We start from the raw sequence: 26,924 nt of genomic DNA, 5'->3' as shown, positions 1-26,924 counted from the left end.
ATTTTTATGTACTACTATGCCAATTAATCTTGTATTGCTTTTATTGGAATCATCTGCTAATACCATCAGCATGGACAGGAACAAAAGGTAAGGATAAACCTGTATTATCCAGGAAATCAAATTAGATTTAAATGGTTCTTTTTAGCCTTATTTTGTGAAATAAAAGCCCTAGATTCAGCCCCTTGAGCTGGCCAAGACCTTTTGCTTTGGGAGACAGAGCCAAGACTTCATTAACCATACTGAGATAAAATCTCTGGCTGACTGTATCTGTTTTATAAAGCTTTGAAAGCTACAGCCCTTCAGAAAGGAAAATATTTTTCTTTATTCTTATACACACAGAAGTTACTCTGTCTTCTAGCCCAGGTAGCTCTACTCAGTGAGCTTTGCTAAAAGAAAAGTCACTGGATTAAACCATTGTCTTGAGATGAACATGAAAAAGCACATTTTTCAAGACCAGGTGATGCCTACTGCTGGTTGTTTCCTACAGTTGAGTGACATGAGCTGGAAAGACCCCTCTAATTTTGGTGAAATCTTAACATCTGAAAAGCAAAATACTGTCTTCAGTATGCCTTTCTAGAGTTCAGGGTTTCGTACAGATCTCTTACAGTATACATCAGCTTTCTGCCCTGCTTTTGTCATTCATAGATGACAGCAGGTATTCATTCATGTTTCCAAATTAGTTCTTGTGTAAGCAAGGTGCTTTTGTAATCAGACAGATGGCCTGGGTTTGATTTCTGACCCAGAGCTTGCCTGTCAGGGAAGAAAATGCCACTTGTCATTATCTATAAGATCTGCAGTGACACATTACAGGGAGAGCTTGGGGCTAATAACACCAAGGTTGTGTTCAATCCCCATGTGGGCCATTCACTTAAGAGCTGGACTCGACAAGCCTTGTGGGTCCCTCCCAACTCAGAATTTTCTGTGATTCTTTGAATTCCATCTGGAGTTCAGGGAGGATTGCATACAGTGAAGTCCTAGGAAAAGAACCAGGGCCAGCATCCAGGCACAGAAGAATCCTGCTCAAAGTGCAGAGGTTTCACATTTTTATTAGAACAAGCAGTAAACAAAACTTCCTAAGTATAAAAGGTAGATATTTTCTAGTTCTTGAGTCCTTCTCCCAGACAGAAGAGTCACAGCATGAAGGGCAGATCGAGATTCTTCTCACCAGTGCCAAAGTAGACGTAGCCGAATTGCTTGGTCATTGGGACATGGTAGAATGTGAGTCCCAGCCACAGCAGGCTCCGCAGCACCACCACACTGCCTCCCTTCTCCAGCTGGATACTCCAGGAGCCTGTGCGAGAAGATGTGCAAGTGAATCCCTAGAAAAGAGAAAGAGGCAGCACTCCTGCAAGCAAGTTAACCTAAGCTGAGAGAAGGGCTGCCATAGGTTCTGCCTGACCTGTTAACAGTGCACAAGGCTGCACTGGGGTTTGTGACACCTGAAAGGAGGGAAGTTGGGGAGAACTTAAACGTCGATGCCCTGTTTTCCTTTTGTCAGTTCAGCACTGCAGGCTGCCCTCGTTTCCAGATGTCTGTCTGGGTTCACATAGTAGCATATTCCCATGGCTATGGTGGTGATGTCGTATGCGTCACAGGAAGGGACCCTCAAGCTCCAGACTGGTATAGCTGATTCTCAGGAGAGGCTGCAGCTATTCTTGGCTCTATCTGAGTGGGCAGCAGTTACTCCAACAAGCTCTGCCACCTACTTCATGTAGCTAATAGCTGTAGAGAGGCAAGATGAGCTATAGCAATCCTGCATAGGAATTAAATTTGACCTTAAAATAAACTTCTAGCATTAGTAGTGGGAAGAGAAAGAAGGTGCTTTCCTCCTTCAGGGAAGACTGGTTTCTCTGATGCAGCAACTGGAAAAAAATGAGAGAATGAAAAGTAGGGTATTTCCTATCTGAGAAATATATGGAAAAGGTTAATTCTCTTCAGTCTTTCTTGGCTCCACCGTTGAAGAGGATGTGCGTGGTAGGGGCAAAGGGATTAGTTTCCACATTAATTTTGTTTTGGCTCCACAGAAGAGGTTCAGAGCCAGTGTGAAAATGCAGTTTCTTCTGGATACAAGGAGCTCAGAGCCTCTGAGTATTTATTTTGCATCTGACATGACAGCTTGGGAATTGTGCCAGAGGAGGGGGCTGAAGAATCAGCTTGGATTCAGTGCTGGAGGGCAAGGAGCTGCCAGGAGAAGAAAATACCAACTTCAGCACCAAATCAGTAATACCTAGAAGCTACAATGTAGGGAAGAAAGGTGCTCCTGAATCTCCATCTAAAAAAAACAGGAGCAGGCCCAAATTAAAAAAATGTAGTTGGAACTGTCAGGCTACCATTGGCCTAGAGTCAAGCAATCAGCCTCTCTGTACCCAAAGCCAAAATCTGCCAATTCCAGAATAAGCAGAAAGCACATAATGTGTTGGGCTATTTAGGCAGTATTCATCTTTGTAGATAATTTTAGGCTCATTAATTTTAGGCTCATCAATTTATGCTATGATTCATGCTTACTCATGTCACGGTTAGCCTGGGGAAGGGCTTCTGTGATTGCTGTCAGCTGCGTGTCCTCCCGCTCCCACTCACTCGTGACTCTGGGCCAATTTTAGTCACATCCAACAAAGGGCTGAAGGGCTTTAACACCCCAGGTTCCTACAGCAGGTCTCCCTGGGATGTGGCCCAAGGGCTGACTGCAGCTCCTGGAGCTTTGGTCTTCCAGCAGCTGCAAGGAAGCACAGGCTGTCAGGCCTGCCTGCAGCCATGAGACAGCAGCTAGCTGGGCAATCCGCGTTCATGCAGCCTTGGGCTCTTGTGTGCTCCCTGGCAGTAGATGTTGTCTCACGTGCAGTTCATGGCAAACTACAGTAGCTGAGGGAAGGAGGGGAGTTGAGGGGAAATGTTAATGTGGTGGCTACAGAATCAGAAAGGAACAATACAGTTCAGAACCCTGTAAAACCAGGTGTTGAATTGTGCTGCTCACCTTTACCTAACTCTTCACTTCCTATCTCTGTACTTCTCAAAAGTTTCTTGGACACCACTGTTTCCTCTGCCTCCTCCTTCAGTAAATTCCACATGTTTGTTATACTATAATATGCAAGTCCTGTGTCATTTCTGATGTGCTGCCTTTCAAAGTATCCTCTTCAGTCATGTGCAAATGTGGAACTCAGTGAACAGCAAGAATGCCTACCTCCTTCCTGACAGACTGGACAGAAGTACAAAACAGACATTCACAGTCAAGAGATTTCTGCTTTGGAGAGCTTACTTCTAACTCACTCTCTTCCACATTTCCACTAAAGACAAACAACTGGGGTTGCAGTAAAGCAGAGGACTACTTAATATCAGACAGTCAATACAGGTGTGTGCCATCTCTCCACTTTCCACTTGTGATATTCTTTACACAAGTCCTAGATACAACATGAGCTAATATCTTCACAAGCAGTGGTTTCACATACAAGGCAACCCCAATCTCTGATCCAGTCTCCCCAGTGCCACTCTTATGGACACAAACTGGCCTGGATTTTTTTCATACCTGGAGTAAAAATGCCTGTTATGGTTCAGCCACTGGGATTACAAATCCTGACTGAGGGGATCAGTGTGTTCTTAAGAAACTCCATCACTTGGGTAGCATGGAAACCCACATGAGGAACACTTATGCTACATGGCAGATCATCCAGTGACTGAAGCACTGCAGCCATTTGCTGTCAAAGGATGAGCTTTCAGTTTCTTCATCTTTGTCTCTAAAAATTTCCAGCATTTGCTAGTGACAGTAGCATGACCATGTGTAGGAGTGTTGATCAACAAGTAGCAGGCAACTAGGTCTGAATGTAATAGTGACAAGTAACTCTCAATTTCTTCTCTGAATGATTGCTCCCAGCATGTGGTTCTTCAGCTTGAATTTGTATAAATGACCTACAAATCTTTCTTCCAAATACTGTTGGTACTTGCTGCAGCTTTACACACTGGTTTTTGGGGAAGGGGATGATGACACGCCGTAAACTTCTCATGAAGTTTCTCTGACAAAAAGATAATTCAATAAGGAACTCTTATTGTCTTTGATTTAGGACCAGTCCACTGAGAAGCAAGTCTGTCAAGAATAGGACTATGCCTTGCCTTGCTGGGTGGTGAAAACCTTTAGGGATTATCTAATTTGTTAATGCCTCTCAACATACTGGAAGCATCTAATAACCTGGGTACATGTGATAGCTTGTTTATATATGTTCACCTATATAGATGAACCCTCTGCCCCAAACCATTTTTACAGAACAAAAGGAAATGCCTGGAGCATGACAACTGGGAAAGGTAAGAGGGAGAAAAGGGTTTTCAATGCTCTTAGGAACTGTATCTGTATTTAGACATCTTTTTGTTGGATTAATTCACAGAGGAGGTACAGTAAATCAAGTTTCAACATAATTAAATGCCCATATCTGTGCTCTGGGGCAATAGAGTACATGGATCCATGATCAAAACATTTACCCAGTGACACACAGGCTTATCAATCTCAGCAGAGTATTCATCAGCAGTTAACTCTGCTGATCGAAGGAACATCCCATGCACCTTCACACCTGGCAGAAATGGACAGATACAATTGAAGATGGCTCCATTCACTTTCACTTACATCTCTGAAGGCTGTGATGTACAGTTTCTACATTTCCCTATCACCCGTCCAAGCTGCCAATTCTCAAAGAGCTTGAATTTGTCATTTCATAAATGTGAGACCATTGGAGAATATTAATTATTATTGTTATACTTTCCAGCTCTTCTCTGGCCCTTCGTTCTGCACGTAGTTCTACACAAAATATGAACAGTAAAGTTTTGCTGATGCTGCATAAGCCTTCCTGTGAAGTGAGGGCCTGAACAAAAACAGGCAGGTTACGTAAGGGCAATCCCACCTGGACCAGCACAACATAGGTTGAGAACAGGAAAAATTTACAAGAAGCTGTCTGGAACTGTAATGTCATTTTCACTGGCATCCTGTTTTCAGCCAGAATGATGATTAATCCTAGAGCTGCTCTTTATTCTGCAGAGCCAAAGGGTAGCAGCAGTGCCAACTTCCACCTTCTACTAACTGGATCACTAGACATTTTTCTATTCTGATCATCAAAGGTGTTTTTTCAATATACTTTTCCAGACTGGACTTTTGCAATACACAAAACCCATTCAAAAACGGCATTTGATACACAATGCTGGTATATCTTCTAAGAAGAGATTACACTAAAGTTCTGTAACCTCTTTGGGTTCTTTAGACTTTTTCATAAAGGGAGAAAAATTAGAACCTGTTATCTCATTACTTTTTTTTTCCCCCATACCTCACCACATCAGCTGTATTTGAGGAAGAGTTGTTCTCTCAGAAAGATACAGAACAGTTCTGTTGTCTTCTGTCACAGCTCAAACCTCACAATACTACAATACTCAAACAATATGCTTTTTTTTGGGAGGGCCCACCCTTTCTTGTCGGAGTTTGAAATATTGATGTCATAAATTACTATTTATGACAGAAAATAGTAACTATTGAACAGTATGCAAAAATAGAAAAGTAACTATTGAACAGTATGCAATAATAGCTTAAAATAAATATACTACCTTTTCTTCCTTAAGAGAAAGTCTTAGAAATGCATTTAATAATGCAATATAAAAAGAAATGAGAATATGAAAATTAAATGCTACTTTCATCCTCTTTTTTTCTTTTTCTCTCTTTTGTTTTTTAAACTTCTGTGCTATTACAGATGGTTGTTGGGGTAAAACCATCACATAGATAGCTTCAGATCTGTATTACTATAAAAATGTAGAATTAGGCTGCTGAGTTCAAATCCTTTCCATCACTGGCTGAGCATATTCCATGGCAGTCCCTGTGTCAGACAATATGTCTCTTACTGAGAGACTGGGAAGCTCAAACCATCAGTCTGTAAGGTACACCAAGATTCCTAGATAAAAGTTGTCAAGAAAAAAGATTTTAAAATAATATTATTTTCATTGGAGAAAATACAACTAAAACTAGGAGACAGCAAGCTAAGGTTGGATTTCCTAGACTTAAATACCGATTTTAACTTGCATCTCCATGTGTCTGTCTCTAAATCAGGCAGCAGAGTTAACTGCACACATCATGTAAAGCTCACTGAGGTGCAGGGAACTGCTCATTGCTCTCACACAAGAGATTCCTACCAGTAACACTGCTCTGGTGAGGTTCCCAAAGTTCAAAATACATTTCTTAAAAGAGCAAGTTAATATTTAGGCTGCACCCAGCAAACTTAAGAAAGCCAAGCAGGCTTTCTGTGCTGAAAGTATTGCCTGTTGCTGCTCCAGAAGGGAAGGGAGGGAGCTGCTGTGTGGGAGGAAAGAGCATGGGAAAAGTATCCGCTGGATGAAGATCTGGAGCTTCCTATCCCACTTTGGATCAGGCTGCAGCCTCCACCCCTCCAAACACAGGCAGGAATTCTGAGGAGTTCCTTACATCTTTCCCAAACAAGAAAGTGCTTTGAAGATCCTGATGCTCACCCTGTGTTAAACCACTGCCTTTTTTATGGCCCTTCAACAGCTGCCAGAACACCAGGGCTGAATTTCAAAAGTCAACCTCCTTCTCAGCTTCTTCTTCCTTTCCAGTCGCCAATAGAAATCCCTGTCTCATCCCCCATGTCTGCCTCAGCTATGGGCTGAATCTTGTAATCCACAGAAGCAAGAGGGTGCGTGAGACATGAGCTTTTAAACAAAACCCTTCCAAGAGGGCTGTTTGCAAAAGAACTTTCCTGCTGTAACTGGTCCACTTGCAGTATGACCTCTCATAACACTGCTGCTTTGGAGGTGATTCAGCAGTGCCTCATTTCAGTGCAAGCTTGAGAAGAAACAGCTTTAAGAGCTAGACAGCCTGATAGAGAGGCTCCACATTGCAAAAGCTCACAGAGGGTCATAAAAGTGACATTATCAATTCTTCTTCAAAGAGGAAATGTCTCAAGGGAAAAGCAGCCACAGCGTGGTTGCACTTACCATTAACACATCGTGCTGCCACAAGAGCAGGTTAGAACGTCTATTGCTGCAGTTAGTCCTGAGTGAGAGTGAAGTATGGAGTCACAGGACAAATATTAACACCCGGAGAGGGACAACATAACCATTTCCCTCTGCAAAAGCAGCCGCTGCTTGGCTGCATGACCCCAAGCACTTAGAGCTGACAAAGCCTCACTACACCCATGGGATTTAGCTGCCATTTCACTCCAACAGAAAATCCTACATGGGGAAGAGCTTCCTACTTCTAATTTGTTGTCTGTAGGGAACAAAGACAAATTGCAAACCAGAGCAGCTGTAAGGAAAGGTCACCGTGCTTTGGCTCTCAATAAATTGTGCCACACCGACATTTCACGCACAGCCTACCAGCCATAAGGACACATCCAAACAGTCCTGTGTGGGGCCCAAACTCCTTCGTGCCACTTACTGGCTGCAAACTAAATCTCTTCCATTTGCTTGACACACCACCTGCACCCCATATGTTAACACTGCTGTCAATATTTCCAATTCCCCATATAACTATTTAATAATAATTAAATAAAAACACAGACTGGTTGCAGGTTCAGTACTATTTTTAAAAGCCTCCAGAGCCAAGAAAGCACAGCTTACAGTCAGATGCTGCCAAGTGGCTCATGCATGGTCCTAATGCCTGCCATGTCCTTGACACACAAATACCACCATGCCCAAAACCCAAAGTAAAATGGTCATACTTTAGAGGCTTTTCCTCTCCATTATCCTCTTCCACTAGGGATTCCTCTGCAGTAGAAATGATTTCAACAGGCCCAGGCCTTTTATTTACACATGAAGAACCTGTTTCCTGCTGACAAGACCCAGGGATTGCAGTGCTGTCCCAGATACACGGTATTCAGGTACCTCCAAGTAAAAATGAAATTCAGGCCTAAATGATATTTAGACATCTGACAACAGTGCTGCTTAATCCAGCTGAAGCAACCTCTGCCCTTATTCCCACCCTCATCATTCTTCCATCATAGAGACCACAAAAGTGTTTATTTACTGCTTGGTGAGTCAGGTAGGAAAAATAATCTGGCTGAAAAATATACTAGAGAGAAATAACATTATTTTTCCAGCTGGAATCTGCACAGCCAGTAATGCCAACACAAAAAAAGGGACAATACACAGAAATAAATGAGCACCAGAGGATGGGAAGGACTGAAAAAGCTAGCACTGAAGTAATACACATCAAATTAGAGCCTCCCTTATAGCCCTGTTAGTTTGCCCTTTAGTCCTAAATCCACCTGATAAAACAAATCAAAACAAAACAAAAAGATTCTAATTAAGAGAAAGACATAGACTGCACAGAAAGCATTAGAATAAAGACTTGGAATAGGGCTGTGCACTAGAGGAAACAGCAAGACCATATGAAATCAAAACTTATAAGGAGTAGGAAAAACTGATTAAAATCCATGCTATTTGTATTCTGACAATTACAGTACAAATCACTGAATCTTGGTTTTTCTGTAGTAAATTTAGAAATCTTTCAGAGCGGCAAATCAGCTCCTTCCAAAGAACAAGTTTATGCTGGGTCTCATCACACTCCATATTTCTTGTTCAGCTGGTCGCTGTGGAAACGTTTTTGGAGCGTGCCAGGAGTCACGTAGCATCTACCTGGGGAGCCCCTGCATTAATCCGTCACCTTCGTGGGTTTCTCTGAGCCCATTGGCTGGTGGGAAGAAAAAGGAGTCTCTCGCCCCTCCCTGCTCTGAATGAAAAACGCTTCCTCTAAATCTTGCTACAGGATTTCAGGCTCAATTCAGCTTCTTTGGGGCTTTTGTCACCAAACAAATGTGATGTCTTTGAAAGAAAGATTAACAGTTTGATGAAAGGATGCAATGGGCAGCTTTGTTCTAGCCTGCTTCCCCTAGAGCTTTTGGTCACTGTCACTTTCTTACCCACGGGAGAATATCTGTCTGACTCTCAGAGGAGATTATGGCCACCTTGTAAGATTTTTCCTCTCCTGGTAACAAAGCACTGGCCACTTTGAGGAGGTGATAATGATGAACAGGGGCTGGATTAGGGGCAAAGAACCTCACATTGATCTCTGAATTCTGAGAAAACACAAAGGAGTCGATGCTGGGATTCAAAACCCACCAAATGCTTAGAGCACATCCAGTTCGCTTTCCTGCAGGAGGGGCAAGTCCACAAGCCCTCTCAGTCCCCCAGTTGTAATTCTTACCTCATCATCAAATTAGCAAGGCTAGTTAAAAGAGCTTGGGATGAGGAACAGATGGCACGGATTATAAACTGTTGATGTTTTTGTACTAAACTAGATACGAATTCTGGACCAAATTACCCAAAGAGTTTACCAGTTTCTGAGAATAATGTCACACTGAGCATTATTCTGACACTGACATTATTATAATGTCACACATAGCACAGTGCAGTGCTAATTTTGAACACTAAAGGCTAAGCATTTTTTAATGCCTGGGATAGCCTAGCTATTTCTGCTCAGCATAACTGCTGTACAAATATACCCAAAGATGAACTGTCACTTGTCCTTTTCCCTTTACACACTGCCACACACCCCTTCAGCATGCAGATTTTCAATCGATATGATATTTGTGTACAGTAAAACAAGATGATGCTATGTGGCTTCTTCCTTTCAAAAGCCCTGTGGCCAAATGGGCAGCAAACAGCAAAGCAAAGCTGTACACAGGGCTGGCACCAATGCCAATGACTGCACAGGCAGGAGCTGCCACTCCTTGGATCCCCTTCAGAAACACATCCCTCCTAGCAAAAGCTGACCTCGTTCTGACTTCAGTGACACACAAACTGTCCTAGGATTTCCCCCACAAGTAATTTTTCATCATTCCCTAGAGAAAAGGTTAGGCCAAGGCAGACTGATGTGGTGATAAACCTGCAGCTTCTGGTTCTATAAGGTTTTAGCAGCATTTCCCATCATTTTAGCAAGAAGTTCATCTCCTTTTCGTGTCCAAGGAACCAGAAGCTTAAATGGAGACAGGGTGGGTCATGATTTCTTTCACTGAGGAGGAAAAAAAAACCTTTAAATAAAACCCTTTTCAACCCTGGAAAGTTACTATGAAAACTCTGCTTCTGTCCTCATTCTTTCCCTACAGCAGTCTGGAGGGTGAAGGACTCCACCACAGCTTTCAGTTGATGGGCAGCCCTGTTCCAGTATAAACTCATCCAAGGTCTGACTAAACAAGAGCCTGAGGTGATACAGACTCAGGACCCAAAAGCAGTGAATATGCTGCTTTATTGCCCATAGACACAAAGCCCAAGGAAAACAGCTCCTTTCCAGTAATCAAAGCAGACCATGATCAGCCAGTCAGAAGCTCTAATACTAGCTGGCCCAGGAGTCCTCCTACCATGCTGCCACATGAGAGGTTCCAGTCTGATCTTGAACTCCTGAGCTGGCAGCAACCCAGCTTGTAGGAGGGATGGCATCTTGTCTTGCTCCCAGGCAACTTTCTTGGGTCACTGCAGGAATGGCCTTAACAGCCTCTACATATCACTGGTAAAAATTAAGAGTGACCCTACTTTTGAAGAATGTAGGAGACATATATTGTGTATGTCCATTCACATGCATGGGATCTCTAAGGATGCTGAGAAAGCCATAGAAAAGCTTAGTGACCATTCCAGAAACTGGCTAAGCTTGAAAGGGAGAGAATATCTTCTCTATACCTACAGTTTAGGAGGCCAGTATGCCACACACAGTCTGGAAACTCAGGACATACCTCTTCCTTGATTTGATGCTCTTGGTGATTTTCTTTCTCATTTTACTTTTTCGTGGTTTCCTTTTCTGTGCTCAGCACTGACAATGCTGGCACCATAGTGCACCCTGCTGGAAGGCAGCAGCTAGAATCATCCTGGAATTATTTCAAGGGATGGCTGACTTCAGTTTGAACAGAGAAATTCAGGTACCAATGCTTTTACTAACAATCCACTAAGCCAGCTACTGGGTTCGATTTTCAGATCAGAAATCCTACTGTTCTGATGCACACTCATCTGGTTTTCTCATTCTCTAACGCTGTATTTTAAAGCTTGTCAAAACTACTTGTATTAATGTCAGGTAACTCCATGGGATTCTGTAGCTCAGTTTCACACATTCACCAAGCCTAAGGATCACATCTCCTAACGTGGAATGAGGATAGCTGTGAGCCATGCTAAGTATTTCAGTCTACATTTTCGCTACCTTTTTCTGTCCTTGCAAACATCAAGTACTGCCCTCTCATTTATTATGAGTCTTTTAGTTTGGATTTCAGTGAGACAGCTTGAAAAGCCTTGTCCCCGTGTGGCTCTTGGCAGGCTAAGGAGTAAAGTGCTCTTGCTCTCGGCTTTCACAGAGCTAGGGAGGTGCTGCTTATTGTTAAGCAATGAAAGGGGAGGGCTCAGGTCACATCTGTGAAATGTTAGTGGAGAAGGGAGGCTGGGTGAAAGTAGGTGGCCAGCACAGCATAGCACTTCACTGGATTTTGCAAGGCCACTAGGGAGATAGGCAGCCATTTGTCTTAGAGCCCTGATAAAGGGCCCTTGCCTCTGGTGGCTGGCTGGGGGCTGTAAATACCTCTGCAGACACAGACTCTTCAAATGGCTGGAGACCGAGGCTGATAGGGGATTAATCGCCTAGAAGGGAGGAGGGAGGGGGGAAGGGGATCGAAAGCAAGTTAATTAGCTGTGTTAATGTATGGAGATAAAGCAGGGTCGTGCCTCCTGGCCTTCTTCCTTCCTGCACCCTGACTTTTGGGACAGCCATGATGGGGCTACCAAAATGGCCCTTGAGAGCAGCCACAGAAACTATCTCCCACTTAGAAAGGGAGCCCCTCCATCTTCAAGGATCCATTAGGCACCAGCTTTTCCTAAACCGATAAAGACTGTGCTAATGAACCTCAGATGACAGGAGGTTACTGTTCTAACTGAGGCCACTGTTCAGCAAGCTTACAGAAAAGCTCCTGCTCAAAGTTTTCAGCCAAAGAAATGGCCACAAATCTCTTTGTCGTAATGCTGTACAAGGAGTGCTCCAAAACCACTGCACTTTCGGGTGAAGAAAATGCTACAATCCAAGTGGCTGTCACTTTCTCCACAGTCAAATGGTAAAGGAGCTGGAATGATCTTCTGTCTAGGCACTTCTTCTACCCTACCTTCATCTTGAAATGGCAAGTAGACAAGACTCACTGATTCATCCTGCCATTGTATACCCATTTAGACTGATGCTATAAAATCTCTCGAGCAATAAGTCAGGCAGTAAGTCAGGAATCTCCTCAGCCCTCTTTTGAGCCCTCACATATAGTTCAGAAAGCAATGCCAGCCGAAATGAGCTGACTTGCACTTGGAACCCATTGTCACCTTTGTGTTACTGTCACTGACAATGAAGAAGTCCAAGCTGAACATCACCCTCCATGGCTGCCATCAAGTTTATGGCCAGGCATACCAGGAATCTGGACTCCTACAAACCACTGCCCATTAAACTGAAGTCACTTACGCATATCTGGGACTATCAACGTGTATTTGCATTCGACTGAAACACAATTCCCAGGAAGACATCCAGTGTGATGTTAAGATATCAAGAGACATAGGCTCATCCATTACCCTTGCTAACTGGTAATCTTTTCACTCTTAGAAATTGTATCTCATTGTTCATTTTAGTTCTGGATATAATTTTTAGCTGCTGATTCCTGTTATGCTGTTCTCTGCTATAATAAATAGATCTTCAGTACTTAATACTTAAACTCCACAGAGTATTTACACAGTATAACACAGCCATTCTCACAGGCTTTTCCTCAAGATAAACAGATTGAACTGTTTATGTCTCTCACCAGCCCTTGAATCATTTTGTGATTCTTTCCAGTTTTTCAATGTGCAGTAATCCAGTTATGATTCCCCTAACAGTATATGCAAAAGTAAAGTCACCCCCCTGTTCCTAGTTGCCACACCCTTGTTTATGTATCTGCAGATCAAGTCACCCTTTTAAGTCTCAGGATCAGCCTGGGTACTGATGATCAGTGGGTTGTGCCTGGATTTCCTTTCAGAGCCACAGTTTCTAGAATACAATTCCCAAATTCTGACTTTCAGTCCTTACTTGCCTCATGTGACTTTGCAGGTATGTACACCAAAATGTACTGTATTTAAGTAAGCCCAGTTTTCCAGATGTCTGTATCCATCCTGCCTTGTCATTATTTGTCTCTCCACCAACCCTTTACTTTTAGACCATTTATAAATAAGTTGAAGGATATCAATATTGGCACTGGTCCCTTTCTGACCTCGCCCAGAAACACCCATTCACTGAATTCTGAATCACAGCTGCTAAGGAAGATTCAATTTAGGGGAATAATTCTGCAATGCCAGGATTTATTAAATGTTATTATGCCGCAAATCTCCTGAGATAATGATTTCAGAAGTAACTGATCTGACTCTGCCATTTTAATGTTTTTGATCCACAGTAAATGTTGTTTAACTCTACCCTCCCTTAGCAAACAGTCTGAAAACTGTCTGAAACAGTATTTCATTGTCTTTGCTTGATACAAGTCCGTATTCTTTCCAAAAAGAAAACAGAAAAAAATCGAGCTCTTCTGCCCTTCCACATCCTTATCAGTCTTTTTACCATCACCATTTAGTGACAGTTTCCAGTACCTTTACTATGCTTTCTTTTCTTCTCAATATAGTTTAAAAAAATATCTGCCTTACTATTGTCACGGACTACTCTAGTTATTCTGGCTCCCTTTGTCATTCTCTATTCATTATAAATTCCAATTTATATCAATCATTAATCATTCCAAACCTTCTGCATTTCCTTTCATATGTCTTTTTTATTCTAATTTCTACTCTTAATCTACAAGTGAACTGTGATAGGTTTTCAGCCAGAAGCAGCTATTCACTAACTGGGGGTCATGACTTTTGAAGAAAGTCTTCTCATATAAAGCCTATTTCCACTCATATCTTTTCCTATCTAGACATACCTCCCCGCCTACATCAGTTTTTATCAGTGTTCTGTTGGTGCCCCTTATCTCCATATCAAAGTTATCTGATTCAGCAATCTGTAACAAACCCTCAGAGTCAAGCTTTTCTGAATTGCAGTTTGAAAGTGCCAAAGACCTGAATTCTCCATCCCTTGTCTCACTTCCTTCCAAGCTTTCCATTCTACACTCCTACCTCGGGCTTTCACTCATCCACTTTCTTTATCCTTGCAGAATGGGGCACAGTCTGATCTGATACCAGGGTCACACCGAGATCAACCTTCCCCCTCCATTTTCACTTCCTCCATTATTATCAATGCCTGAAAGGTGTCTATCATTTCATATCTTCACAACATTAAGTCATCAAGTGAAAATGCTGTAGGCATGCTAGGAATTATTGCTATTTGCTTTGCCATTCCATTATTTACAAGCAGATGTAAAACTGCCACAGCCCTAGTTCCTGAAATACTGCGTCCAGGGTTCCAAGCTCCATGCAGCAGAAAGGACAACTCTGGCAATGTGCCAGCAGCTGAAAGGCCACGTCTAATTGTGCATAAAGTTGAGCAGATTGTCTGCTTAGACTAGAGCAAACAAGCTTATCTTTAATGCAGACATATGGCCAGCAAAACCTACAGATCCCAGCATGCAACGTTCTGGCCAGCTGGCCATTTGGATGAGGATTAAGCATTACATGATCTGATACTGTGGTGACAGAAGATCTGTATCACAACCCCTCCATGTTCATGCTATTGATAAAAGATTCTCATTTCCCACTTTGCTCTAGAAAAATTTTTAAATATGCATTAAAAAAAAAAAGCTAAGCCAGTCACTTGTCTGCTTGTCTGTGGGAGCTGAGACACCAAGGAAAAAAAAGAAAAAAAGACAGAATGATTAAAGGAGGAGCAGCAACATATTCCGAACTTTTAAAGTGCACAGATAACCTGATAGACACACAGACAGAATCTGGAACCTGCAAACACCACAGATATCACTGGTAAAGATAAGAATGGCAGACAGTTTTGTTACAAAACTCCAGGTTTTCCAATTTTGCACTAAACTCTGCTTTTACCATTGTTGCCTTTATTCAACCCAGTTTTAACTTCCTTTCTTCCCACCTCTCAGCTGTCATATAAAATGTTCTCTCTGCCTCCAACTTTCCATTCTGTAAGACACCTCTGCTCTCCTATAATGACACACCATATATCTTATGACAGATACCCCCTTGACAGCCATCACAGATGCTAAGTCTCCAATTAATAGAGAAAATTATTCCAACAGAGTTGTTACTTTTAGACAGGTTAAAATCAGCCCTTAATCTCTCAGCTCTGTTCTTTAGGTCTTTTAAGATGCTAGGGGAATTTAGCCAATGCAGGCTGGGAGCGTCACTCCAATGTCGCTCACTCCCAAATCACTTCTTATGTATTTATTGAGAAAAGAGACAAATCTAGCTTCAGTCACAATTCTAGATACAATAAATTTGAGAATTCCTGCTTCTGCTCTGACAATAACTGTTCAAGACAGGATCTAACCAGGAAAGGCAAGAAAAACTTCAGGTCAAAATGAGGGGATTTGCTAGAGCTATGAACATGTCAGTAAATAGAAAAAGCACTGTCTACGTTTTCTTCTCTGTCAGGACCAACATGCACTGTCAGAGCTCAAGGAAAGTAATCTGAGAACCAGAGTTTGAGTATCTCACAACCAGGAGTGAATCTGGCAAAGCCATGCTGATAAAATCAGCAGAAAGCCTGAGTCTGTCCTGGTTCCCCCCACCCCCCCCATTTTCACAAGCAACCAGTACTTTTAGGCAAACTAAATGCTTGTTAAAGGAGGCTGGGTTGATCTTTCTTTAATGTCAGAGCTCCTATCTGCATGTGATAGAATGCAATTAGAGAGGCTACATGCCTTGATGATCCTGTAACCAGTTCCTGTCTTAGCTCTCTCACCTCCTTCACCTTATCCCCCAATTTAGGACAAAGCAGGCAGAGCTGCACAGGCACCATGAAGAATCTTCTCTTGCATTAAGAAGCACTCAGCTGCACTTTAACTCAGGTAGTCTTTCAAAGGCAACTTTTTCAAGGATACTGAAATCTACACTAACAGCAACATTCACTCAGGAAGGGGCTAAAGGTTCATGCTTACACAGACATCAATCTGCCACAGGAACACCATCACAACAGTGGCACAGTTGAGCCCCACTTTCTATCTATCATCAGGTAAAATACAGCTACAAGACTAATTCGATTTGAAGACTTTAACAAAGCCACCATCTTCATGTCTACCACATGGTGTGTCTCCCTACCATGAAGAGGGAGGGAAAAAGAGGAGGGAGCAGTGGGAAGGCAAACAGTAGCAAAACCTGAACTACCATACAAAACTGCAGCTAAAATTTTCTTAGGAGCTGTCTAGGATCTAATCCCTCTTGCAATTCTGCTTTGAGTCAAAAGGGCCACCTCAATGAGCCAGTGTATGTAAAAATGTGCAGTCTGTCCAGACTGCATCTCTGGAAAACGGCTGCATAAGGACACTCCCAGTAAGTTGAAGAGCGGTTTAGATTTTAGCGGTTTATGGTCTGTCAAAAATGTTCAGAATTCAGGCAGGAGCTCACATTCCCAGTTCTTTTTTTGCCAAAGGGACGATAGGGAGGAGGGGGTAAGAAGAGAGAGGAAGGGAGGGAGAGAGAATCTCAAAAGCTATTTACAACACTGGCAATTCACTGTCCATCCACTCAATTCCATCTGACACAGTCACCTAGAATCCTATCCTACTACTCCTTGACAGGAATAAAATAAAAAATCTAAGTTTGAATTGTTTCCCTAGAATCTCCCTAAACAGAGGACATGAAAACACTTGGTCCAATCAAAAAAATTGCAGCAAATCAGCAAAGCCAGACAGAAACAAATAACAAGCTGCTCCCATCTCTTAAGAGAAACATCTTGCCAGAGGGATCCCTGGAAGAGACTTTAAATATATTTGCAGTTGTCCAGCAGAACAGCAGAGATGTAAACTGAAGATACAATCCAGTATGCCTGTATCTTTCTCTGCTTTCACGGTGTATAATCCTGCCACAGTGCAGACTATTCCAACAAAGTTTATCCAAGGAACATTTGAATTCACCTCTTCGAGATATCAGCTTGGTGTTAATGAGAGCCCATTTAGATAAAGAAGAGAAATACTGGGTGGAACAAGAGGTGTGAAATACTTCAAACCACATAAATTCTCTCTATCACTGGTGGAGTTATCTCTCCCAATAGGGTCACCAGTTGTCACAGGCTTTACAGAAGTCAGGAGGGAATATGGCACTGAGGCAGTGTGGTCAGACCTGTTGAGAGGATGTGACAGCCCTGGTACACTTACATCTTTCCATTTTAAGCATTTAGAATTGCTTAAAACAGGAAGTAACGACAATATTTAGTAAAGGATAAAGTTCCTTTACAGAGTCACAGAAGCTTCTCATACCACCTCTACAGTAACCCACATCAGTCCCCTGTGTTTCCAAGGCTACTCAAACTTCCCTACTGCCTCCCTCTCATTGCATCTGTTGATTTTACTACCTTTGCCTTGTGGGATATCATGCTCCAGAGAATTTAGAAAGTCGGTGGATGGGTCCAGGTCAGCCTTTTCCAGCAGGGTTTTATTCTTCAGGTCAGTCGGCTCAGTGAAATGGAAATAGGAACTTAACTTTTTTGCCTCCACCAAAGACAGACCTGTGAACAGCCATTGGTGAACATTACTACCTACATGAAAGAACTAGGATAACACTCATTATACTATCAAGTATAACATTGTTTCTCTAATGCCCACAGCCCAGAACAGAATCACAATCTTTCTCTAATAGACTCCACAGAAGACTTGTCAGAAAGAGGGGTCAGCACTCCCTGATGCTTTGCATTGGAGACCATACAGACTGCAGCCCCAGATAACCAATGGGTACCGACTTTCTGTGCCCATTTGGTCATATCCTATATCTAAATGGACAATTCACTACTTCTGCAATTGCTAAACACTATGCCATGAACTACAGCTTATACAGACAAATTACTCAGTTTAATGACTCAGAACTATTACTGACTCTTTTCCCACCTTCATACACCTGAACATTAGTGGCATTGGATTTTCTCCTCCCTGTTCGTCTTATCCAAGGGGAAAAAAAACCCAACTGAAATCAAAACATCAGTTAGAGAAAGTCATCTTAGTTTACAGCCTTTATGATCAAAGTACAGTTGATCCTGATAAAGACAATCAGAATTTACCTTCAAAGTGTCTGTTTTCATGCACAGACCCAAGAGGAGTCTTCACAAATGCCCCCCGGGGGACGATGCCAACTGCTCTGTCTATCTGTTCTATTGTAGCTATGAGGCGGGCCTCCTCCTTCATCACAGGCTTTAAAGAAAAATAGGGAAATTTTAAAGGCAGGGCTTTCCTTGTTTCCATTTCTGAAAATAAACTTGAGTGACACAATAGGCTTATCATCTTGGAGTCCAATGGCACTAAGAGGACCTCAAAAGACATTTCATCACATAGGACAGAAAACACAGTTAGGAGCAGACAGTTTAGACTCACCAGAGATCTAACTATCCATCCCTTCATCTGTTCTTCCCTCCCTCTCAATTCACCTACTTATGACTTATGTATTCATTTATAAAGAATGCTGCCTGGAGTTACTATTAAAACTTCAGAAACTGCAGTGATGATCTATACCAGTTGTGCATAATAAAGCATATTTACTATTTCTGAGGCCTGTTGAACTCCAGCAAAAACTGAAGTAAGAGTTCAATCAAGAAGCTGTTGCTACACAATGACAGCGAGGAATTACAGACAGAGTTACAGAATGTTCTGAGTTGGAAGGGACCCATAAGAATCATCAAATTCAACTCTTAGGTGAACAGCCCATACAGTGATTGAAACTGCAACCTTGGTGTTATAAGCACTTGGTTATAAGCAACTTTGGTTATAAGCGCTGTGCTCTAACCAAGAGGAAATTTGGTATCCTTTGCCTTACCACACGCTCATGCTGCTCATTACAAGAGAGGAGAAGCCACCACCTGGGCAGTGTGAGGGGCACAAATGTAGTGAACAGAGTTCGAAAACGTTTTGCTGTATTTACCTCCTTACCACTCTGAACCAGTCTTGCAGCAGCTTCTGGGTTTATCTCAGCCAAGCTGTACTCAAAAGAAGGATCCCCCTGAAAGCGGCCCTTCACCTCCTCAGCCAGTGCCAGCATCTCCTCGGTGGCTGGCGTCAGGAGGCTCCAGTCCAAGCAGTTCAAGCTGCCAACGACAAACACGACTCAGGGTCGAGCCCGGTAAAGAACAGGGCTCGAGGCAACTTCGCCAGGCCCGTGAGGGCATTCCCCGGGACTCCCTCCCTGGATCCGGTCAGCACCCCCCGACTCGCAGGGCCCCAGAGCGGCCCGGCCGGTCCCTCTCCCCGGGGCGGCCCCGCACCTGTACAGGCGGCTGCGGGGCGCGGCGCGGTCGGGGCCCAGCCCCTGGGCGATGTAGTAGGCGCCGCGCACGCCCTGGATGCAGCCCCAGAACCAGACCCGCTCGAAGCGGTAGTCGCGCTGCAGCAGCGGCAGCGAGGCGCCCAGCGCCGCCCGCAGCTCCGGGCTGAGCCCCGCGCCGCCGCCCGCCACCAGCGACAGCGCCGCGGGCAGCGACAGCGCCTCCATCGGCTCCGCGTCCCCGTTGCCGGGAGACCGCGGCCCGCCCGGCCGGGGTCACCCCGCGCTTCCGCCGCCGCAGCCACGGACGAGGCGGGCGGCACCGGAGGTGCCGGGCTCAGCCCGCCCCGCCCGGGACACAGAGACGCTGACGAGCAGTATCCCAATAGGGATGCGGCCATGGGTGTCTGCCTGCGCTGTGTTCCTCAGTTTCAGGAGGCCTAAATCCAAATCCAAAATCAGGCGGGCATACAATTGTATTGCGCTTTCACCGGGATACATCAAAGGGCTCCATTTGCTTAATTTCTTACATGGACAACAGGGAAAAATAACCCCTTCTGAAGTTCACTGTTTACAATGTCACTCTTAGAGATCCTGAGGAGCGCCACAAAATTGATAAGAGGACTGAAGCACCTTCCCGAAGAAGACAGGCTGAGAAAGTTTGGACTCTTCAGCTTGGAGAAGATTTTACAGCAACCTTCTACTACCAACAGCAAAGTCAGAGAGGGACTCTTCATCTGGAACTGTAGTGATAGGATAAGGAGTGTCAGGTACAAACTGAAAGAAAGGAAATTTAGGTTAGGTATTAGGAAGAAATTCTTTACTGTGAGCATGGTGAGACACTGGAACAGGTTGCCCAAGGAGGCTGTGGAAGCCCCAATTAGCAGTGTTGAATAAGGTTGGGTAAGGTTTTGAGCAACCTGGTCTAGTGGGAAGTGCCCCTGCCCATAGCAGAGAGTGCTGGGACTAGATGAGTTTTAAGGTCCATTCCAATCCCTTAGCATTCCATGATTCTGTGATCTTATCTAGCTCATGTACCTCTATAAATAAATGGCTTATTTATAAATTACAGCATTTGGATTGCTCTTTGGCAGCTCATTTTGCTGAATCACAGACATCCAGGAAACAGCTCCTGCCCTAAAAATCTTGCCGTCTGGCTTAACACAAAATACAATAAATAAGTAATGAGATTGTGCAGCTGCTTAGACAAATAGAATTTCTGTTTGACGTCTTCAGGAAATTTAAGCTTTTATATATATGTGTGTTATATAAATAAATATGTGCATGCACTTACATTTAAATCCATTGTAAAGTCATAAATTCTTTCTTTTTCATCCGTTTCCTGTTCACTTCTAAGGAGAACACTGATCCTGGGACCGCTGCCCGTAACAGTTGTCACCTGATTTTTTGTCAAGTGAGATGTTTAATGGGCTGTACAGCACACAAGCTGACCCATTAGCTTTACTTACCCTGTACAAAAGGCAACTCAGATTCCTGAAGATTAACCACCTTCTCTTTGACGGGAATCAGGCAGAACACACAGGAGTGACCGCAGACTTTTTGTCCACGCTGCCAACTACCTGTGCCTGATTTGCTCAATGGAATAGGAATTTTCAGGCTTTGTAGACTCATTTAATCACTGATTTCTCTAGGAGTGTGGGTTAGTATTTTATGTTAGGGCTACGATTGTCCAGTGAACAGCAGAACTGCAAGCCAGACTCATTTCACATGAGTCAGAGAGGCAACCCAAGATCATAATGAATTTCTGCCACTGTCAACCACAGCTGGATTCAAACCAGATGCTAACAGCTGAGAGGCTCTTTAGCCTGTTATGGATCTTCCAAGCCACCTAGTCTCTAGTCTTTGCCTGCCCTGACTGACGATTATCAAAAATAATATCTATAGCTTAAGGAAATTCTTCCTGGTTCAGTAAAGTCTGGTGGGTAACTCTGCTCCCCTTTGTCTTGACCCCAATTACTAAACACTGATAAGGATCGGGAAGTAAGTGGTTGCATTATTTAACAAATGAAAGGTCAAAAGCGCTGCTATTCAGTAAGGTCAAAGGTTACCATCACTGTTATTAAACAGTTCGAAAGCAGTTTCTCCCATTCCTTGCCATCCCAGGCTGAAACAAGGAGCTGCTCAGCACTGGGCAAATGGGAGGGAAGAAAGGCATCATTCACCAGGCATCATTCACCTGGCAGCTGGCTAGGTGGCATTTCTGAGACACCTGCTTCAGCAAGGGAGATGTCCACCATCCAGCAGCTCCCATCAGAGAACTGAGTTCTCCTGCCTTTGCACAGAACATGCACATACCTGTGTGCCAAACAGCTTCTGCTTCTCCTAGCTCCACCTTTTAGAGCTGGCATCCTTTTGGGGGAGAAAACAGTCTCAGGCTCCCTTCCACTCATCCCAGGCAAGGTAGCAAAGCTTACAGAACTGAGCATCTTTAAATATGTGTGAATTGCTGGTGTGTGCACAGTGGCTCCTGGATGCTTGCACACCTTTCACAAAATATTTGAAAACACTTTTAGTGATGTGTGAAGTGAACTCATATTCCTACACGTCCTTTAGTATACCTCATCCCCAAAGAAAGACAAATAGCTATGTTACTTTCATTTCTGCTGGTACAGATATTAATAAGGCTGTCCTCAAAATCCCCTTGCAGAACAACTATTGCATTGTCCTGGGCATCCACTGGGCTGACACTGATCACAAGGTATAGTGCTATCCATCACCTGCTTTTTTGTGCGGTGGGGACAAATCTGCAGTTGGTTCTAATGCAGCAAAAAAAATGGATAAGCATTATTCCTCCCAGGTGTGTTGAATATAAAATCTAATTTTCCTTCAAAAAATCTCAAAATTTCAGACTGTCTCTGACTTCATAAACATTTCAGCTTTGAATAATTTTCCTGCTTGTAAGTCATTGCTGCTAAGGATAGTAAAAGATAGTAAGCCAGAGAGGAAAGTATGGGATTTTTCTCAATAAGGAAGGAAAGATAGATGGCTGCTTGTCAGAAGGGGAGGAGACTGTGGATGACAAACAGCTGAACAAACTTCAAGAACTGCAAAGTGAAGCCTTGAGCTATGCTGAGCATAAAAAGTAAGGAACTAGAGCCAAGTGATTGTTTAACAGCAACAGAAGGGATCAGGAGTGTTCCTACCTGATATAGTGCAGACACTTTCCTCTCTCTTGGAGATTGTACTAAACAAGGAAAAATGCTGGAAATACCTTGACTGCACACTGTTCAAAGGAAAAGAGTGTGGGTCTTTTGGCTTGTCCAGGACCAATGCCATTTTCTCCATTAGTGGGCCTGAGCTAGCTGTGTGCAGTCATGGGGAGACACAGAGAGGAGGGGGTGAAAATGCAGTGTGTGCTGTGAGCTGGACTCCTCCACTTCTGGAATGCCTGCAATATCACTCTCAGTAACAACTCAGCAAGAAATTTGGCTAGTAGGTCAGGATGGGAGCAGATGTGCTGAGATATAGAGAAAATCTGCAGGATGACTGTCACAAGCCTTCCCTGGAGATTCTCTTTGGCATAATCCTGGGCAGGCAATATGCCCAAAAAAGGTGGTTATCCTGCCTTACTCAGGATAAGACAAGCATGAGAGCCGAAGAGCTTTGTCATTTTGTGACATGAAATTTTCTATGTCTTTAAGGTTTGTTTCATGCTTTTCATCACTCCCCTAACAGCATCTATCATACTGACTGCTCTTGGCACAGGGGACAAGTAGAGTTTTCTGGGGTAAGAAAAACCAATGTGCTGATTACATCATCGTGCCTGGGCATCACTCGAGTTGCTGTGATACTTCTAGCTGACAGCTGAGCACACATGTGTCTGTCTTGGTTGTTTTTCAGGTGCCCAGAGGGGTGAGATGTAGCACTGTGACTTTGCACATACCATGCTGCCAGTTGGACTGCTGACAGCCTGAGCAGGAAGGTGCTGTTGAGGAATCCTGGGAAAGACAGAACAGCACGGGGAGAAATTGCAATGTCAGTGTAGTTCTGACTGTGGTTAGGCTTCAGGAGGATTTAATGCATTGGTATAGGTGTAATCCACTTTGGTGTGGGTATTATCCAGCCCATCATTTTGGTGTCTTGGCACTAGGATTTAATATGTTTACAAATAACTAATACAGGATTTTTCAGACATCCTACAAGGATGAGCAGTGCATGGAATATTGCTAATTTGTTTTGGCAATTCCCTGGAAGCAACCTGATCTTTATAAGTTCAATTTTTAGGACTGACACTCAACTCTACAAGCTGAAGTTGCTACAGCAAAATGGTAGAAGAGCATGCCTTATAATGCAGGGACCTGACTGATTTAGGCTTTTCAGAGCCATGACCAAGACTGCACATCACAGAGTGTAATGAATCAGCAGCCAGCATTAACCACAGTCTTGGTGTAACAAGGTTTAATCAACTTGTCCTTGGAAGAGAGCTCAACAAGTCTGAAGCTTTCAGGTGGCTCCAGGCAGAATCTCTCTAAAGTGTTTAAGCAAAAAAGCAACAAAGACCAGGGTGATGCCTGATGCATGGGGCAAGCTGATGATGGGATGTGTGTTTCTGGCCTAGCACCAGAGAGCCCAGAGCAGAAGTAAGGAAGTGCATGCAGGGGAGCTCTGGGATAGAACGATTGATGGGGCAGATCTCATTAATTAAAGATACGGTTTCCAGAAAATATTCTCCTTGTAGTAGTCTTGGTTTTTATCCAGGCAGAGCTTATTCCTGTTGGAGACATCTGCTTGTCTCTCTTTGCCAGATAGCCAGAGACCACTGGCCTTTTCTCAGTGTCACTTTCTATAGATTGCTGTTGTCAACAGGGTTTTTTTCCCTCAGAAAATACCTCTAAATATGAAATTTCTACTCAGTCTAAGGCACCTGCTTATGTCTTTTAACCTTTAAAAATGTACAGGAGCCTGAGACCAGCTCAGGTGGGGTGTGCAGCTTCAGATAAGTGTCTGTGTCCTCCAAGCATCAAACATGCAGAGAGGTGTTTGCATGCCCATCTTTGGGGCACTGACTCTTGCCAGCAAAGCTTAGCCATCTCCTCAGCAAGCCTTTTGCCTTTGTGTGGATTCACTCTTCCACCTGCTGCTGAATTACTTTTGTTTCAAAAACCCAGCTGCATTGTGCTGACATTTATATGTGGTTTCTATTCCCAGTAATAGAGATGAGCTAGGTAAATTATATCAAAAAAGGGGTGGAAAAGAGGGTTCTTTGCACAGCATCTGCTGCAGAGGCTGTTCCTCCATATGCAGTGTGTGGCCCTCACCCAGGCAGCCTTGCAGCTGCACTAACAAAGGAGGGGTTTTCTCATTTTTACTGCAAGACTGAAAAATATGTTCTGTCTAATTCAGGAGAAAATGTTACTCCTCTGAAATTTCCAGCTTTTCTTTCCTGCCTCAAATCAGCTCTGGGCAGAGATTGAGGAAATCTGAGATGATCCAGGAGAGAGATCAGCAGAGACCTCTGCCTAAACTGTTTGAATAGATAATACCCTTTCCCAATGCTGGCACCTGGGAATCCTTTAATGACTTGGATGGTGCTTTGGGTAGACTGAATATCTCCTTTCAGAAACAGAGGCTTATTATTATTTATTTATCTGCCTTAAATCCTGCAAGCAGTTAGAAAGTAACCCTTTCTTGTGTTACATTCCTACCACTGTGCTGAATATCATGAGGCTGAAGTTTGCTCTCGTTTACTCTGATTTAACTACAAGCGTAAATCTATATTAGGGCAGATACTTTACACCAAATTTTCAAAGGGCAGGATTTGTCTCTATTCATTTAGTAATCTTAAACACACATTTCCCATTCATAAGGAAATTATATGTGAAAAATTCCAAATGTTTAATGGATATGTGCCGCCAACATAGCTATTATTGAAAAGCTTAGTAATAATTTGTAACTGAGAGGATAGGATTGTCACTGAAAGAAGTAATAGACCACCCTGTAAAAAGCATTTTGTCCTCTGCATTGGGAAATTGTTTTAACAACTGAACGTTTATTGACATTTCTTTATTTGCAGAGCTCTGGTAGGAGTACTTTTTCCTTCTTGTCTGCATAGAGGCTTCTATTTGGTCTAAAGAGAGAATGCAATCTTTGGTGTCATGCGTATGCCTGAAGACTCCTTTTAATAACCTGATCCAGAGTCCTAATCCCCTACAATTAATTTCCTACCTCTCTCATTCTTGTCTAGAGTTGTTTGTCATTGTCTGCATCACTCCCAAAATCTAATCTACTCTATAAAATCATAATTTGTAGGCCTGAGCCACATTCTTTTCCGACTCCTGCCTTTCTTGGTTTCATCTATTTTTCAGTTCTTTGATCTTTAAACAATTCATAGTAAAAACAAAAAAGGAACAAGTAAATGCTGCAGCTTTGGAGGTTTTCCTTTACCTTTAGCAGCTTACAACTGCAAGCACAGAGGTCACTCTGGGTTTGCTGGGCACCTTGCAGAATGAATCCTCCTCCCAGTCTGGCCTTTAGTCTATATGGGATTACAAGTGGTGTCACAGTAATAAGTACCAGCTTGCTTTCCTGCAGTAACTATTACATTTGCCTTTGCTTCTACCAGCCTCTACCTCAGAATTTCCTGCAGCAGGGTGACCTTGTCCAGCAAGGTCTGGAGGTCATTGCAGATCTGAGCCAAGGAAGTTTCCTTATGACAATAAGAGAAACCACATGCCCAATTCCCCCCTGTGAGTTTGTCAATGCAGCAGCACAGCAGCATGCCCATGAAAGATGGTGTGGGTCTCTCTCCCAGCCAGTTATTGGGCTTCATAGCCAGCCACAGGGCAATTTCCTGCTTAAAACAGCTTGTGAGGCATAGAGGTGCATCTGAACTGTGAGGCCTGGGGCTGTTTTCCATCTTGGAGGCCCAGATGTGCACTGCAGTCACACGCTGCTTGTTTGTCAGGATGCGGCCTGTGTGTGTAATTGCCCTCTCTTCCCTCTCCTCCCTACCCTCCTTCCAGCTTTCCATTGGAAAGAAAACAGATTGAGGGCAGGAGGGTGGGTGGTGGGGTGGACTCCACTGCCTCAGAATTTCACACAGTTCACCTCAGACTAATAACAACACATTGCAGAGCTTGACCTGGTGCAGTAGAATCGCTGTGGGATGGGATGGGCTGTTGCCAGCTTCTGAGCACCTGAGACCTGCAGACTGGGACTGTGGTAGTGCTTTTGAACCAAATTTCCTTTCCCAGACAACCACCACAAGCATTCTTTGTTTTACAGCTACCATTACCAGCAGGGATGAGCTAAGGTATAATTGTTTCAGGAGAGGGCTGTTAGGGTCAATTCTGACCAATCTGCCTAGCTCTAGGACTTCAGTGGATCTCTGTGTGCAAATGCCTAATCAATTTTAAAATACAATACCACCTGAAGTTTCCTTATCATTTGACTACGGCTTTATTTTTGCCCCTGTTAACCCAGAGTCACATCCTTTCAGCTTGAGATCATTTGTCTTAGAAATTTTGGGCCACAGCTATATGGAGTTGGCTGAGGGAAGGTGAATGCTGCAGCCATTTTCTAAACATCATCTACTTGATGTGAAG

General features: G+C 43.4%; 1 protein-coding gene across 1 annotated transcript; it reads right to left on the bottom strand.

Moving 5' to 3' along the window:
• Positions 1-1,030: 1,030 nt before the first annotated feature.
• On the bottom strand, positions 1,031-19,647 carry RSPH9 (radial spoke head component 9). The gene is made up of 5 exons (XM_054630338.2): positions 19,361-19,647; positions 19,021-19,183; positions 18,167-18,296; positions 17,468-17,620; positions 1,031-1,291 (listed from the first exon to the last, which is right to left on the bottom strand). Exons 1-5 carry the CDS (start codon positions 19,585-19,587, stop codon positions 1,131-1,133), a joined length of 834 nt encoding a protein of 277 aa, XP_054486313.2. The 5' UTR covers positions 19,588-19,647; the 3' UTR covers positions 1,031-1,130.
• Positions 19,648-26,924: the final 7,277 nt, after the last annotated feature.

The sequence above is a fragment of the Agelaius phoeniceus genome, chromosome 3 (genome assembly GCF_051311805.1).
Source record: "Agelaius phoeniceus isolate bAgePho1 chromosome 3, bAgePho1.hap1, whole genome shotgun sequence".
Lineage (NCBI taxonomy): Eukaryota > Metazoa > Chordata > Aves > Passeriformes > Icteridae > Agelaius > Agelaius phoeniceus.
This window is presented reverse-complemented; position numbering and strand designations above follow the sequence as displayed.

Excerpts from the sequence above, each read along its gene's own strand:
- RSPH9 (XM_054630338.2), bottom strand. The coding sequence starts at position 19,587 with ATGGAGGCGCTGTCGCTGCCCGCGGCGCTGTCGCTGGTGGCGGGCGGC. Across the intron at positions 19,184-19,360 it reads CCCCGCAGCCGCCTGTACAG|CTTGAACTGCTTGGACTGGA; the intron begins GTGCGGGGCCGC and ends TGTCGTTGGCAG. Across the intron at positions 1,292-17,467 it reads TGATATCCCACAAGGCAAAG|GCTCCTGGAGTATCCAGCTG; the intron begins GTAGTAAAATCA and ends CTTCTCGCACAG.